Source organism: Vollenhovia emeryi, unplaced genomic scaffold, assembly GCF_000949405.1.
Source record: "Vollenhovia emeryi isolate VEMERY1.0 unplaced genomic scaffold, V.emery_V1.0 DF939169.1, whole genome shotgun sequence".
NCBI lineage: Eukaryota > Metazoa > Arthropoda > Insecta > Hymenoptera > Formicidae > Vollenhovia > Vollenhovia emeryi.
The window spans coordinates 264151-280558 of record NW_011967197.1 but is presented as its reverse complement, the minus strand read 5'-3'; the positions used below and the strand labels follow the sequence as shown (position 1 = coordinate 280558).

At 46.1% G+C, this 16408-nt stretch overlaps 3 protein-coding genes across 7 annotated transcripts in view; 2 read left to right on the top strand and 1 right to left on the bottom strand.

Annotated features, from left to right (window-relative positions):
• Positions 1-7234, top strand: part of LOC105564077 (carboxypeptidase D-like) — a 13053-nt gene extending 5819 nt beyond the window's left edge. The window contains exons 5-13 of the mRNA XM_012016177.1: positions 411-1024; positions 1447-1923; positions 2017-2291; positions 2575-2749; positions 2823-3202; positions 3279-3423; positions 3518-5000; positions 5086-5259; positions 5351-7234. Coding sequence (XP_011871567.1) covers positions 411-1024; positions 1447-1923; positions 2017-2291; positions 2575-2749; positions 2823-3202; positions 3279-3423; positions 3518-5000; positions 5086-5259; positions 5351-5475 — 3848 coding nt within the window. The 3' untranslated portion in view covers positions 5476-7234. The remainder of the gene's footprint in view (positions 1-410; positions 1025-1446; positions 1924-2016; positions 2292-2574; positions 2750-2822; positions 3203-3278; positions 3424-3517; positions 5001-5085; positions 5260-5350) is intronic.
• Positions 7235-8668: 1434 nt separating this feature from the next.
• On the top strand, positions 8669-11156 carry LOC105563954 (solute carrier family 25 member 46-like). Its single transcript, XM_012015977.1, has 5 exons — positions 8669-8936; positions 9415-9697; positions 9780-9839; positions 9918-10194; positions 10254-11156. Exons 1-5 carry the CDS (start codon positions 8774-8776, stop codon positions 10662-10664), a joined length of 1194 nt encoding a protein of 397 aa, XP_011871367.1. The 5' UTR covers positions 8669-8773; the 3' UTR covers positions 10665-11156.
• Positions 11154-16096, bottom strand: LOC105563956 (ATP-dependent Clp protease ATP-binding subunit clpX-like, mitochondrial). Of its 5 annotated transcripts, none has more exons than XM_012015979.1 (7): positions 15981-16096; positions 15262-15416; positions 14942-15148; positions 14638-14786; positions 14240-14432; positions 13118-14022; positions 11154-13018 (listed from the first exon to the last, which is right to left on the bottom strand). In XM_012015979.1, exons 2-7 carry the CDS (start codon positions 15329-15331, stop codon positions 12764-12766), a joined length of 1779 nt encoding a protein of 592 aa, XP_011871369.1. In that variant the 5' UTR covers positions 15332-15416; positions 15981-16096; the 3' UTR covers positions 11154-12763. The 5 variants fall into 5 exon arrangements, with proteins under 5 accessions (XP_011871369.1, XP_011871371.1, XP_011871370.1 ...); XM_012015981.1 differs by lacking the exon at positions 15981-16096 and adding an exon at positions 15733-15856; XM_012015980.1 differs by lacking the exon at positions 15981-16096 and adding an exon at positions 15604-15718.
• Positions 16097-16408: the final 312 nt, after the last annotated feature.

Below are 16408 nucleotides of genomic sequence, written 5' to 3'. Positions count from 1 at the left end.
GCAGGGGGAGGGGGGGAAAGAAACAGATGTACTGTGTTCTACATGTACCATGTGAGATACATAGTACTGCCAATTACCCATTCTAATGTATCGGGAATTATACTAATAAATGTAGCTCTCTGTAGATGTGAGGACACGTCGCAGTGGCCGGTATATCGTAATCTGTATAACAATGTATGTTCTAATATTTTCCTTACAAGCATGTATTGTTCAGAATTAGAAATAAAAATATTCTTTTCGTCTCGAGCAGCGAGTAACTTACTCAATACTCATCCTTTTCCTCTCACGTGCCGACCACGTTATGTTACTTTTATACACGTCTGATTATTTCGTCACACCCTTTACGTTTTCTCCGTACCTTGTGTTTTGTAACATGTCCATCTCTTTCTGCCTGGTTTTGCGTCATTCGTAATCCGACGCGATCACGCATCGGCGCATCTCGACGTTCGCGTGCGGACGTCTCTATGAGAGCAATGCGCGCCCGATTTCGACATCAATCATGACTGTGCATTCGTACGATACAGGAAAAGAAACGGTCCGCGAAGTGGTAAGATCCATCGACAAGTATGGCTTTTACCACGCCGTGGAGTTTAAGCATCACAACTACGTCGCGATGGAGGATTACCTGAAGAAGCTGAGCGCGAGTTACCCCAATATCACGAGGCTCTACAGCATAGGGTCCTCCGTGCAGGGCCGGCAGCTGTACGTTATGGAGGTGACGAAGAACCCCGGCGTCCACAGCCCCGAGAAACCGGAGGTCAAGTACGTCGGGAATATGCACGGCAACGAGGTGGTCGGCAGGGAGATGCTGCTGCTACTGCTGAGATATCTCTGCGAGAACTACGGCACCGATAAGAGAGTCACGCGGTTAGTGGAGACCGTCAGGCTCCACGTGCTACCGAGCATGAACCCCGACGGATACGAGGTCTCCCAGCAGGGCGACGCTTACTGGGCGAAAGGCAGGGAGAACGCGAATGGCGTAGACCTTAATAGAAACTTTCCCGATTATTACGAAAGCAACGAAGTACGTTCTCACGATATGTCATCTTATGTTATATACGTTTGCTGATCTATTTACTAATTCGTTATCTCGATATACTTCAATCTTTATTTTACTTCTAATGCCACCTTAAAGAGGAGCGAGCGACGTGCAATACAATCCTCAGAGAAATAAGTGTACATAAATACGAGATGTTTTTAAGATGCTTTAAGTAAAACAGCATAGAGATTATTTCAGCTTTATTTGAATTGTTATAATAAATTCAAATATATGCCCTCAGAACACTAGCTCTTCGCTGTAAAACTATGATATCGAGTTCACATAGTATCTTCTCGTTATGGGTTCTAGATTCGCCTGAATTATCGTCTTGTAGTACGAGTCAACTTGCGTATCGTTCAACGATTCGTACAGTTAGAAAACCGCGCTCACCTAACAACATCTTTCAGCTTAATCGGCACCAGGAACCCGAGACCAAGGCGGTGATGGATTGGATAGCGAGAATCCCGTTCGTGCTCTCCGCCAATCTTCACGGGGGAGCGTTGGTCGCGAATTACCCGTACGACGACGGGCCGCCGGACTCGAGGCCAGACAACGTCGCGAATCCAAGCCCGGACAACGACGTGTTCCGGATGCTGGCGTTGACGTACTCCAACGCTCATCCCCGCATGCACCTCGGCCAACCGTGTCCGCCGATATTGAACGACGTCTACGGCAAGACGGTGCTCGAGGAACGTTTCCCGGAAGGTATAACGAACGGCGCCGCCTGGTACTCCGTGTCTGGCGGCATGCAGGATTACAACTACGTGCACAGCAACGACTTCGAGATCACCCTGGAGATCGGATGCACCAAGTACCCGAACGCCAGCGACTTGCCGAATTACTGGCTGGAGAACAGACAGCCGCTTCTGCGTTTCATCGAAATGGTACAGCTCGTTTAGCAGACGCGAATGGTCGAGGAGATGTACGTGCGATTGCAATTAATCTAATTTTAACTACTCTACGTTTCCTCTCCGCAGTCCCGCAAAGGTATAAACGGTATGGTGAGTTCGTCCATCGGCACTCCGGTACACCATGCGAAGATCTCGGTCGAGGGTATAGAGCACGATATTTACACTGCCGAGAAGGGCGATTATTGGCGACTATTGGTACCAGGACAATACAATGTAACTGTCAGCGCAGTGGGATACGAAACACTCACGCAGAGTGTCACCGTACCGTCTTACGGCGAAGATGTCGGGGACGGAGAAGTGACTCTGGACTTTACGTTAATGCGTGACGATCCTCAGCACTGGTACGATTATTCATTACGCGCTCTGCGATTCGGTTGCACGATACGAAATTAATACGTGCTTATTAAGGCGGAGAGCTGGACACATAGTAGCGTCACAAGTAGACTTCTTAAATGATTTGTCGAAATATGTCTCGGATCTGTCTCACGAAGATGACTCAAGTCGATTTTAGTGGCGAAGGCGTCGCGTCGCGTTCATCCAAGTAGTTGCATTTTATTGCTCAATGTGTGCTTCCTGGAATGTAAAAGATATTAACGGGATTAATTGTTGATTACCTGCCTCTAGGTCATCCGCGTACGATTTTCGATTGATGGCAAACTTGCAGAATGGCTATTTGAAAAATTCCGACTTGAGCGCTAGATTCAGCCAGTTGGAAAATCATCAGCCCGACACCGCAGAATTCATAGCCGGTGACTCGTTGACCAGCATGGCCATTCACTCGCTGAAAATCACGCATAATGTGAGTGTTCGTATTGCAGACATGTCGTCCACTATATTGTTCTGTATCTCTATTTCAACTCGATACTTTCCAGATGGGGTCGCCCGATGAGAATAAATTTCGCATCGCGTTGGTGGGAGGACTGTTTGCCTCCCAGCCGGCCGGTAGGGAGATTCTGTTACGTTTGGCGACGCACATCCTTATGGGAAATCAAATTGGCCACCCGCCTATTCAGAGGCTACTGGACGACGCTACGTTGCACTTTGTTCCCGGCGTCGATCCAGGATTTGACGACATAGAGCCGAGTAATGATTGCAATCCCGTAGTCAACGACGAAGTAGGGGAGAAGGTGCTATTAGAGAGCACCGATGGGTCCAAGCGAGCGGATAGAGTTGCGGATGCGTTTAAGAGAATGTTACAGGCCGAAAATTACGACGTCGTTGTAATACTGGGAGGTGGCACCTCGCAAATCAGGTAATGCAGCGTATGGCTGTTTATAAATTCGCGAAGAAACCTGGCGGAGGTGCCTGATGAAATTTTTACGCTTCAGCTATCCGACGAACGACGATCTGCATACGTTTAAAACGCTCGTCGACGCCTACGAGCGTGCGAGACACTACGGAATATGCAGCCGGTCGAACAACAGTACGCAACGGTTGACGAATTTCATACAGCACGCTTACGGCACGCCGGTGGTAAGCGTAGTCCTCTTTCTCTCTTCGCACTTACTCTTGTATATATTATTAATTCATTGCTGACTGCTCCAAACGTTCTCTCGTCTGCGCGCAGATGGGCGTTAGTCTGTCGTGTTGCAAGTATCCGCTCGCGGACTCGATTCCCATCATCTGGCGCGAGAATCTGATGCCGCTCATGGACCTCGTGCAGAGCCTCGCGAGCGGAATCCGCGCGATAATAACGGACAAGCAGGGCGCCCCGCTGAGAGAAGCCAGCGTCAAGATCGGAAATAGGAGCTACGGCGTGTCGCGCAACATGGCCTACCTCAAGGCGCTACTGGTGCCCGGCGAATACACGTTGACGATTTCTTGCGAGGGATACGTGACGCAAGTGCTGAAAGTTCCTGTGCAACAGCAAAGGGTAACGAACATCGACGTTAAACTGCAGAAGGACACGACGTCGGCCTACAGTCATCGCCGCAAGCCACCACCCGAGGAGCTGAGCTTCGTCAACCGCGCTTTGACCAACTTGAACGCCAAGTATCCGCGGCAGTCGACCTTGCACAGCATCGGCAGAACCGCGGAGGGCAACGAGATAATGTGCCTAGAGATCGGCACCAACAACGATGAGAAAAAGACGGGGCGACCTGCCATCGTTTTCTCCGCCAGCATCCTACGCGCGGAGCCAGTGACCACTGGGGTGCTCTTGCACTTCGCCTCGTATCTCTTGGATAATTATAAGCAGAATGCTACGATCGCGCGCTACGTGGATGACTTCTCCACATACGTGGTTCCGGAATTCTCCGGTCCCAACCACAGTCCCGCTTGCTCGCCACCACTGGAAGGCTTGCAGTTCCCCGTTCACGAGCAGCTCAGTGGGCAGGCGGCCATGATCGTCAGCTGGTTCAGGGACGTGAACGCCGTGCTGGCCGTGAATCTCAATAGCGGGTCGCGGCATATCGAAATTCCGTTCGGTGGCGATCACGGAAAGGCGCGCGAGCGAAAGTACGAGAGCGACGACGACGATTTACTGCGACACTTGGCGTTGGTGTACGCCGACGCGAGGGCGGGCAAGCTGTCCGCGAGCACGAAATGCAAACAGGACTCGATCGTCGGCGACAACAGCGTGATCCACGCGGCGGCGGGATTTGGCGGGAGGAGAGGTCATCCCTTGATGGATTACGCCTACTTCAACACGAGCACCTTGATGATGGACGTGTACGTCACCTGCTGCACCACCGACTACTCGAACATCGTGTGGCAGGAGAACCAAGCCAGTTTGCTGGCCTGCATGCAGGAGATGACGAAAGGCGTAAGAGGATACGTCACCAGCGAGGCGGACGAACCGATTGGGAACGCTGTCTTGTCTTACGACAAGTCACCGCGTCTGATTAAAAACGGCAGGTTGGGCTTCTACTCGATCCTGCTGCCGCCCGGGAGTCACAACATAACGGCCACGGCGCCCGGATACCACGCGGAGACCAAGCTCGTCTCCACGCCCTCGCTCGAGGTGAAGAAATTCTCAAGATTGATGTTCAAGCTCGTTCGCGACGACGGTATCGTGGGAATACCTAGGCTGGTGTTCATCATGATAACAAGTAAGTCTGTCACGGAATGTCCAACGAAGAGATTAAGGAAGACTTATATTACTTACAATATGAATGCGATGCAATTCGATTGCAGGTATGGTATGTCTCGGCATCGTCGCGTGCTGCGTGTGTATATGTGCGAGGTGTCGAGCTTCGGCGGATACGGAAAAGGCTAGGAAGGGATACGCCTTCAGTTTGCTGCAAGACGGCGGTAGCTTCTTCGACGACGATGAGAAGGAAGTTGAGATATTTCGAAGACCGGCGGACGGTAATTATATCAATGTGCTCGCTAGAGATTGTGAGAAATAATCTTACACGTGTTGTTGTACGAATCCCAATTTCTGTTTGTCACGATCTAGGATATAAGGGCAATGGGGTGACCGTGCCGTATTTCGATGACGACAACAGTTCCGAAGAGGGTAGTGATCTGGAGTTTATTCAGCCCGAACGGGAATGGAACGATGTAGTACCGAGGAAGACGTGATAGTGAATATTTTTGTACGGTATATAATATTTGGTTGCACAATATACGCGGTCAATTTAAGCAAATCTCTGAGACGAGAGAAGAGACAATTTTTGTCGGATTAAAGCAACTTTGAAGAATTAAATTTACAAAAGGTACATTAGGCTTTCAAAATATAAAAATAAGTGGAGGGTAGGAAGGACCAATGCGAGCCGTACGCAGTTAATAAGGCGTAGTGTTTCAAATAGTCATGGACAATTTAATAATAGAACGTAAAATACAGACGTTTCGATCCACTCCGGATCATCTTCAGTGTACAAAAATAACACACGTTAAAACGTAGAAGTATAAAGTTTATCTTAATGTCTCTCGAGACGAACGTTGCAGTCTCTCCCTCCATCATCCGGTGGTGGTTCTCATATCGGTAAGGATGCAATAGTCCGTATAATTTAACAAAAGACTTAAACACGAGGAGGGAAAAACTTGGACTGCTATTTCTTGTTTCTTGGCCTTCCTACCGTCCACTTATTTTGAATTTATAAAGGTAAGAATCAGGGTCCAAGCATGGAATATGTACTTATATTTTTGTTGCATTTTCTTTTATTTAATAGAAAACCGCGTTACTTTCTGACGACATTTATATTGTTTTGTAAATGTATTGTGTAACAGTTCAAGGAGCGGAATGCAATTTTATAGAATTGTGTGAGAATTATTACATAAATACGTAAACGTCAGAAAATTTTCCTATCAGGGTAAAATTATATAAAGGAGATAAGAGAATCTCTTTTTTTGAATTGTTAACTTTCACAAGAGTGAATGTGAAAGGAAAATGTCAGTGTGTTTGGGAAACTACCATGTATCACTACCATATGTATCATCTTGAGAAGACTATATAATCATCACATTAAGAACAAACATGAATGCTCCAACAACGCGAAGGACATTCAGCCGTTTGTTCGCACTATAAGCTTTACTTGTACATGATGAATTTTTCTTATTTATGTACGTAGATCGCACAGCAGCTTTAATTTTAATTATACGCGAATGCTGAGACCTGAGAAAGAAAAAGAAGTGCCTCCCTCTCTTCTTCTACTTTGCCGAAGTAACGTATTCGCGGGGAGAAGAATAGCGTAACTTCTTCCAAACTACTTAGATCTCGGCGTATCTCATCACATCTGTGACAAGCAAGCGGATGATTTAGCGTTAACCATAATTTGCGCAAAGATACTTCCGTACGCAGGTCATTCCAGTATACTAAGAAGTAAATATTTGGTACTTACGATTAGTAGCCTCTTGGTACTTACAAGATTTAGAAAATTAGAGCAGTAAATTACAGCAGCCGTAAAAGACTAATTTTTATATTATCGCAGGATCTTAAAACACGTAGATCTTTCTGTTAAGCCGTGCATGTTTGTAAAAATACGTAGAGATTTTCACGCATGTAAATATACCAGAAAGTTTTATATCAGAATTTTTTTAATGAGGTTAGAAAGATGCCGGAAGAAACCCTTTACTTGGATTGTTAACTTTGTATTGTGTACATACAAATGCAAATACAAATCAATTATGTACAGGCCTCCGTATGAATTTACAAATGATAAAAGTTATATTTCTACGACAGCAGTGTATAACTTTTTCAGACTTGAACTGTTTCGTTGAGAAATTTTTCCAATTGTAAGACTGCGCACCGAAACGATCTCGTATTCTCTTTTATCGTGCACAAAATTGTGTAATCGGAATTCCGTCAACAACGAATAATAAATTTCGTCCATAATTAAAATACAATTTTACAATTACCTACACCTTTTTCTACCTATTTTACAATTACCCGCACCTCTTTCTACTCATTTTATAATTATATTTCTCTAAATTGAAGGTTACGTTCACGTGACCTTCAAATGACTATCCAAGGTTAAATCAATGGCACCACCTTACATTCCCATTCGAACCACACAACTTTTGTTGAAACGTTTTTCAATATCTTTCAATATTTTTGGAGATATTTGCGTGGATTATTTAAAATGAGACACCCTGTATAATAAAATTCTAAGATTCCTACCATTTCCAAGAATTGGAATAAAAATCTCGAAAATTGACAAAGTATCAGGAGAATATGATCGGCAAGGAGGTGGCACTATCTAAATTTCCAAGAATTAGCATTCCGAGAATTTCAAACTTCAGATCGCAAAAATCGAGAATCTGGAAAACTGGCAAAGTATCAGGAGAACATGATCAGCAAGGAGGTGGCACTATCTAAAATTCCAAGAATTTTTCAGCATTTCCAAGAATTGGACTTCCGAGAATTGCAAACTTCAAATCGCAAAAATCGAGAATCCGGAAAACCGAAAAAGTATCAGAAGAACAGGATCAGCAAAGAGGTGGCACTATCTAAATTTCCACGAAATGGAATTCCGAGAATTTTAAACTTCAAATCGCAAAAATCGAAAATCTCGAAAACTCACAAAGTATTACGAAAACATGATCGGCAAAGGGATGGCACATGATGACAACAGGTTGATCTGGAGTTATTCAGCCTGAACGAGAATGAAACAATGTAGTATTGCGGAAGACGTGATAGTGAATATTTTTGTACGGATATATAATATTTGGTTGCAGCACTATACGCAGTCAATTAAATTTACAAAAGATACAGTACATTTAGGCTTTCAAAATATAAAAATAAGTGGAGGGTGAGAAGGCCAATATATGCGAGCCGTGCGCAGTTAATAAGGCGTAGTGTTTAAATTAATAGTCATGTACAATTTATATAATAATAAAACATAAAATACAGACGCTTCGATCCACTCTGGATCATCTTATTGTTAGTGCACAAAAATAATTAATACACGTTAAAACGTAGAAATATAAAATTTATTTTAATGTCTCGAGACGAACGTTGAAATAACAGTCAAATCTTAGTAACACGAGAAAACTCACATTTGCACACACAATTTTTTACTATGCATCTAACAATAAATTTACATCAAGGCGGCTCCTGCATAAACCGACCAGAAGTAGAAAAAAGTTGAAATTGAAGTATGCCGCAGTTGTAAGTTTTATCTATCGGCACGCGAAATTTCGGTCCCGGTCGCGCCGATGAGATAAAGGGAAGAAAAAATAGGATAAAAAAAATATAAGCAACACAGCGGCTCGGTACCGGCGCAGTGCCGCCGAGATCAGCTGATCCAGCGGAATCGCAATGGCCGCCACCGAATGACGGACTCGGCTGGACTCGGCGGCGCGACGGGCTGGTCCGCAGGTTGGAGCAAATGTCCAGCGAAAGGAGCTAGTCGTCGACGATTCATTTCGCGCAGGAGGAATGGCGGGATTAGAGGGCTACGATGTGTACAGGGGCCGGCCTAACAGATCGTGGGAGGCGGGAGAAACCTCTCAGAGGTACTACGGTCGGGAGGTTATCCGTCCTCTGGACATACCCGTTATCCATCCGCTTGCCGAGGACAACCCACCGGTCGTCGACGATGGTGAGAGTCTCTCGCGTTCGCGGTCTTCTCGGCCGAACGTCCACGTTTGATTACGTTGCTTCGGAAGAAAAAATGTTAACGCTTATGTTGAACTTTACCCGAGGTGATGTGCCGCTGAGGATCTCTTGGAGAGGATTCCAGGAACGCGTTGACAATGAATGGAGACTCTGTGAAGACGAGACACGCTTGTTATGATGTTCTGTGTCGCCAGTTCTCTTTCGCCAAACAACAACTTACTTCCTAAAGCCTACAATGTGCTCTCTGCAGCTGGAAAAACGATATATTTTATATAAACGAATCGAAACGCTTTTTTTTATCAACACACATTTTTTAAACGTATTGACTACAGAATAGAATGGTTTTAGGCACAGAGAGCACACTGTAGATTAGATAGCGTTGACATATCTTTGAGACACTATAGTTTATGTTAGCCTCAAACCGTGACTTAAACATATTTAACTGGTCCGCCTTCTTTCAGACATCGCCGTGAGCAAGTACGTCGGACTGGGCTGCGGGCTGGCGAGCCTGATCACGGGGAACCTGCTGATCCACCCCTTCGTGGTGTTGCGGAGACAGTGCCAGGTCAATCCGGGCGCGACCAAGTATCACCTAATGCCCATAACGCTGGTGCCCGTGATAATACGTTTGCACCAGACCCAAGGCATAAACACCCTGTGGAAAGGGATCGGCTCGGTCTTGCTTGTGAGAGGCATGACATTGGCCGTCGAAGATCTGATCTCGAAGGTCACACCGTGGCAAAAGTGAGACGAAATCATCGTCCGACGTTCCGACGATAAGTTGGACCGCGGTATTGTCTTCTTAAAACTGAACGCTTGATTTCAGGAAGATTGACGCCTGCCACGGCTCGTTGAAAGGGTTCGGTCAACACGTACTCCTCAAGTGGTAATTACTCTGCTAATCTATACGAGCGTACGAGTGAACTGCAGCGAGTCGCTGATCTACAATCCCCGTGTTTTGCAGTATCTCCATAGGTATAGTGACCCCTTTCTACTCGGCGTCGCTCGTGGAGACCGTCCAGTCCGAGATCGCGTCCGAATGCCCGGGTATCCTGGACGTTTTTCGAGACGGCGCGATCCGCCTGCTCGACGTGTGCAATAAGGGCAGGCTCATTCCGATCTACGCCCTAGTACCACCCACCATAGTTTACGGGGTATCGAAGTACCTTTTCACCCTCATTGTGAAAGGGGTTACCAATCGGATTATGCACGTCAGGCACAAGCACTTGCAGGAAGCAAGAGTACGTATCCGGCGCCAGATGCTTCCTTCGGAAGGGTTTATACAGCTATGTTATTTCAGGGCGCATACAGTAAGGACCTGCTATCCGAGAGCGTCGTCCAGGATATAGAGATGCACTCCATCCTCGTTTCGGTGTGTGCGGCCGATATCGTGTTTTATCCTTTCGAAACTGTTATACACAGGTTGCACCTTCAGGGCACGCGCACCATCATCGACAACCTGGACACCGGGAAAAGCGTCACGCCGTTATTGACTGGATATAGCAGCGCGGTCGATTGTTACCGCACGATAATTTCAACCGAAGGGCCACTCGGCCTGTACAAAGGATTCGGTGCTCTTGTTTTACAATTCGCAGTACATTTCATGGTGCTGCGCGCGACAAAGTGGCTTCTGACGGAACTGGGCGCGATGCTGATGCCGAAACCTAAGCCGACAAAGCCGCAGAGGTCCCCGTACTACGACGAGATATAAGCAAGACTTGTGTAATAAAAAAAAATGTAAGATATGGAATTATTTATTATTTGCCTTTATTAACGATTATATAAGACGAGAGATCGATTTTGTAACAAAGATAGTTTTCGAGCGCGCTCCTCGATGATTTTAATAAATGAAGATGTCGCAGATCAGAGAAAAATCTTCAAGTTTGCCACGCTAATGATATAATATGAATAAAATTCTACGCGACCGTAATCGCGCAAATTTTCTATACTGCGTGTTTTACAATTGATGCGAATTAAAATAGGAAAGGCAATAGAGTTCTACATAAAAGATCTTAGAGCGTTAAGTATTAAACTTGTGAAATATCGACAACATTTGTAAGTAAGTCACTCTTGTACGACAGTCATTTTCAGTGTGTACCTCCCATATCCGATGAAATGTACTTCCGCGACGTGCGACTTTATTAGATTACTAACACATATGTTACAGATTGTTTACGAGGTAAAATAAATCCAAGTATACTACAGTTCCACATTATAGATTTATTACAAATACAGAATTGTTCTATATAGGACATCAGATCACTGTGAGAGTTAGGAAAAAATTCTATGCAAACGTTCTTCACTCCGTGTTATTATTTTGCACAGCCTGGTTTTTTTTTCTTTCTTCTTTTGCGCCGTTTTAATCAGTAAGTAAATTAGCGATAATTAGCGAGGATGTTTATACTCTATAGTCAAATGGATAATCGTATAATTCGCTCATCATACATATAGACTTTCCTCTTCACTAATCTACTCTACTATGTACAATATATTACACATGAATATTTCTATTTGTTTTGTCATAAAAATAATCATTTATATCGTTCTTCATTTTCTTCATCTACTCTTGTGACCGACGTTCTCCCGTTATCGGAAAAACGAGCACTAATGTCGTGTTTATTAAAATTACTGCGCTACAAAAATGTTTCTTTTTGTTTCTTAAACAACGCGTAACAATAGTGATCTTTTTACAAACAATCCCGGCGTGACAATATACGAAAATTTATTATGAGTGGGGTTACATTAAAATTCTCTTTATTGTATGGCTTGTTACAATTTCGTATTTAATTGAGCGGAATCTTTTGTTTCCGTATCATAAGCCAGTCCGTTTAACATTATAATATCAATTTACCTGAATTTATATCATAATGGAAGTTCGTTTCACAGCGTCAAACGTATAGCATTTACGTTGTCAAATCGGATTCGATGACGCTGATACGATTGAATGCGCATATATATTTTAATTTCTTTAATCTCTTTACGATATTCTGCTATTAGATACGAGCGCGTATTACGCCGCTTTACTTTCGATGTTACCCTCAATAAATGCATGCAGGATGCAAAACTCGATTGGATGTGGAATGCTATTATGTATGATTTTTTGACTTTCCCTGCAATACGAATGAATTAAACGATACAAAATTTATTTACACTTTTCCCATTGTCGAGTAAGAATTAGGTCTGTATATTCTGACATTTTCTATTTTGATGCGACACTTTCTCTTGGAAGAGGCATTTATAATGCGTGTTCCAAGTTGGCAAAACGCAAGACACATGTGACTTACAACTTGCAATATCATTCTTATTACGAAATCAAATAGTTATCTAAAGCGTATTGGCATTCGTGTCTATATTACTGTTATTCTGCAACAGGTGTGGTTCCGTCATAAAAAATAGCTTTCGAGATAGTCTTTGGAAACAAAAACACATATACGAAAAGGCGAAACACGTGTCCAAATACGTCCTTCTCCTTCCGATATGTATAGTTAATAGTGCAGCAAATAAGTCCAATATTATACACAATATCCAAAATAGAAAGAAATTCACTGTAGCAAAAAAAAATAGAAACAATTACAATTTCAGAATATATTGTAAATATACAAGACAGCTTGAAAACTACGTATGCGTTGTTCTCGTATTACTCTCGTTTTACACAAAATAATTATATGAAAAGAAGAATATATTATGTCCTTTATAAAATAATTAAAATAGCGATTTATGCGAATGATCTAGCTCAATTTTTGCCTAAAAATTGTCCACCTATCGATAAGGGAGCAGTTATACCAAAGTGTCGCATTCTTTAATTATTTGTTAATTATGTACATGCTGCGCCTGCTGAATGTCATCGTCATTGCTATCGTCTCGCTTCACGTATTGCGGCTTCTCAGCGCCTTTCACGCACTGTTCTGTAATGTGAACGGACACTATGTCGCTCCCGGGTACTTCGAACATCGGTTCCAAAAGCAGCGACTCCATTATCGCTCGCAAGCCCCGCGCCCCCGTTTTCCTTTCCATTGCCAAAGATGCAATTGCGTTCAAAGCGTGTGTGTCGAACGTCAGCTCCACCTGCGTAAATGCAATGCAATTTGTTCACAGCTTAATTCGTCCTTAGCAACTACTGCGATTTGAAGAAAAGGGCACTATGAAGATAAAATTGGGCCGTACCTTGTCCATTGAGAACAGCATCTGATACTGAGGAACGATGGCGTTTTTTGGTTCGGTGAGAATTCTCGCTAGCATGTCTCTGTCGAGGGTGTGGAAAGGCACGAGCACGGGGAATCTGCCGACGAATTCGGGTATCATGCCGAAGTCGATGAGATCTCTGGCTTCCACTTGTTGCAACAGCATGTCCTTCTCCTTATTGTCTCTCTCGGTGGAAGGTGACATATTGGCGATGTCGGCCAAAGTCGCCGCTCTCCTGCCCGGGCTCTCAGCCGCGGGCGTCGCGCCAAATCCGAGATACTTTTCCGATTTGCGTCGCGCTATCAACCTGTCCAAGCCGCTGTAAGCGCCCGACGCAACGAAAAGAATATTCGTAGTGTCCACCTGCAGCATTTCCCCGCGCAACTTTCTCGAGCTGTTTCTCTCCGGCACGTTCACAATCGTCCCCTCCAGCATCTTGAGCATCCCTTGCTGCACGCCTTCGCCGCCCACGTCGCGCAGCTGGTGGATCCCGGGGATGGCACCTATCTTGTCGACTTCGTCTAAGAAGACGATGCCCATCTGAGCACGGTCCACCACGTAGTTGGCGTCCTGAAGGAGCTTAGCTATGACACTCTCTATGTCCTCGCCGACGTAGCCGGCCTGCGTGAGAGTGGTGCAATCACAGATCGCGAACGGGACGTCCAGGCATTGCGCGATCGTTTGCGCGAGTAACGTCTTGCCGGAACCCGTAGGCCCGAGCAACAGTATGTTGCTCTTTTCCAGCTTCAACTGATGCTGCTTGCTGTCTAATATCGCCGATCCAGGAGCCGTCTGGCTGCTCGCCTTCTGCTCGCCTCCCGGATTCACCGTGTGCTGAAACCCGACTCCTGGAAACGGATTTCCGATGCCTGATATATGCAGTAAATCTGCAGCAAAAAAAAACACTTTCTGGTAATCGCGTGAAGTAACACATTTTTCCGAGGGAATTGTAGAAATATTGATATATATATGTACAATATTAGATCGCAATCCAAATTAAAGTAGTCTTAAGCTACATCGATTCTACGTGGTGAACTTCTGATTATACAGACTGCATAAAATACTTTTCTTGACAATTGATAACATCGGGGCATTTTTATTTACGTGGTTTAGGACCTCTGTGAGTGAAGGGATGATTTGTCTCCTGCGTGCTGACCGGGTTAACGTTAGTCTGCGCCTGCGAGTTCTGGGCCGGCAAATTATTGTAAATCCGCTTGTAGTGATTGTAAACCGCAACACTCAGCACCTTCTTCGCGTATTCCTGGCCCACGACGTGTCGGTTTAGATACTCGAATATCTAAAAATATCATGTCGTTGCATCATTTTTTTCTCTCGTCCTGTAGTTGAGACAAGTATAAACGTATCAGAGTTCGCTTAAGCGCATTGCCAGAAATCATGCGTGAAATGAAACGCACCTTTAGAAAAAGTCTCGTTAAGCGAATGGACACTTTATCCGCAGCACATTGTATACAACTGAAATGTGATCAGACGTGAATTATTACCTTTTTTGGAGGTGGAGGTGGCTTCCTGTAAAACCCTTGCTTGCCGTCCTCCGGCCTGAGCGCCTCCTTCAAGCTTCTCTTGGAGTCGATCTCCGACAGCACAACGAAGAAATGATGGCACTTCTCGCACTTGACGAATCTCGTGGATGCTGTGTTATTTGCAAAAATGGTAGACGCTGCGTTAGAACGTAACATTAGTATGTGAAGGCGGGTTGTAAGGGCTTAACTATATCGTAAACATAGCGGTTTCCAATGGATATCACATCGCAATCTCATTAAGCTTGTGCTCGGCGTTTCTGCTTACAAACAAACGTCTCGACGTGCGTGCAGGGATCGCCGCACTTGGGGCAGGTGAGCGTGTTCTTCTTCCCGCCGCCTGTGCCGCTGCTCGAGGATCCGCTGGACGGGACGGTGTCCTTGGAGGGTGGCGTGGGCTCCGTGGGGGCCTTGCCCAGGCTGCCGCTGGTCGTCAGGGCTCTGCTGGCCACGACGACCCGGACGATTTTGTGCACTGCGCGACCGCAAGCGGTAAAACTCTCGTTAGATCGCTCCTAGCTGCCTCCCGTTGCCGCCGGCTCCGGTCTCGCTGGCGCGAGACAGCCGGGGCCCCGTTTACAGACTCACCGTGACTGGTGACATGGTTAGAGGAGGCTAAGCGACCCGCACTGATCAGGCAGCAGCGCACGCAGCTCATGGTCGACGGCGGTGGATCCCGGTAGGGTCGAGGGACACGGGGACAACGGGACCTGGGCTACCTAGGGCGCTACGCGTGTTCAGATCTGAAATCAGAGAGGCATTCCCTTGCGTACGACCATATTGCACAGAGTCGCGCCGTACGTGCTCGAGCACCGACGCCGACGACGGCCGACAGCTCGCGCTCGCGGGTCTTGCGAAATAACGCGGGCGCGCGCGCGGACGAGTAAACAGCCGCGCTCGCGGAGAAACGCGGGGATCTCTCCGTCCTACCCGTCGGGTTCGCCGCGACTTCGGCTCGGAGCAGCGACTGTCGTCGTCGTTGTCGTCGTTGTCGTCGTCGGGGAAATACACGAGACTCCTGAACGGGGCGGCGCGACTCTCCGAGCGGGGGTGACCTACGTGACAGCCGAAATCCGCGACATCGTCGTCGCGACGTTGGCATCGCGCGACATCGCGCAAGGACGATAACACGGAGAAAAACAGAGATATGAGATAGAGAGAGAGATACATATATATGAGAGAGAGAGAGAGATATATATATATAGAGTGTGTGTGTGAGAAAGAGAGAGAGAGAGAGCGGAAGGGGGAGAGGGGGTAGAGGAGAAAGAGAGATAGATGGACGGATAGACACGCGGCTGCAATCTTACCCGAGTCGACGGCGATAAAAAAAACCGCGACCCGTCGACGGACGTCAGTGCCGCGGACGCGCAACGTAACGCGCGGCGCAACACCTCGGGGGGAAAACATACGTGGGCGCCCTCCCGTTGAATCCCCCCTCGGCGATCCCCGCGCCCTCCCGCACGATCGCGCGGAACTCGCTCGCCGCGTGGCCAAGACCTTCCTCGCGCGCGCGCGCGTGTCGCGACATCTCTAGAGTTTCTATGGGTACTTATAGGCCGGTATTCATAGCGCTATAGCTTTTATAATCTCATTAGTCCCAGTCTACAATAGAGATTTAAGCCCTAAGCCTTAAGAAATTGACTAATCACAGTCGCGCATTCTACTCATACTTGACCGTGATTGGCCAATTTCTTAAAGCTTAGGGCTTAAATCATCTATTGTAGACTGGGACTAA

Excerpts from the sequence above, each read along its gene's own strand:
- LOC105563956 (XM_012015979.1), bottom strand. The coding sequence starts at position 15,331 with ATGAGCTGCGTGCGCTGCTGCCTGATCAGTGCGGGTCGCTTAGCCTCC. Across the intron at positions 14,433-14,637 it reads CACCTCCACCTCCAAAAAAG|ATATTCGAGTATCTAAACCG; the intron begins GTAATAATTCAC and ends TGATATTTTTAG. Across the intron at positions 13,019-13,117 it reads TGCTGTTCTCAATGGACAAG|GTGGAGCTGACGTTCGACAC; the intron begins GTACGGCCCAAT and ends GCATTTACGCAG.
- LOC105563954 (XM_012015977.1), top strand. The coding sequence starts at position 8,774 with ATGGCGGGATTAGAGGGCTACGATGTGTACAGGGGCCGGCCTAACAGA. Across the intron at positions 8,937-9,414 it reads CCCACCGGTCGTCGACGATG|ACATCGCCGTGAGCAAGTAC; the intron begins GTGAGAGTCTCT and ends GCCTTCTTTCAG. Across the intron at positions 9,698-9,779 it reads AAGGTCACACCGTGGCAAAA|GAAGATTGACGCCTGCCACG; the intron begins GTGAGACGAAAT and ends GCTTGATTTCAG.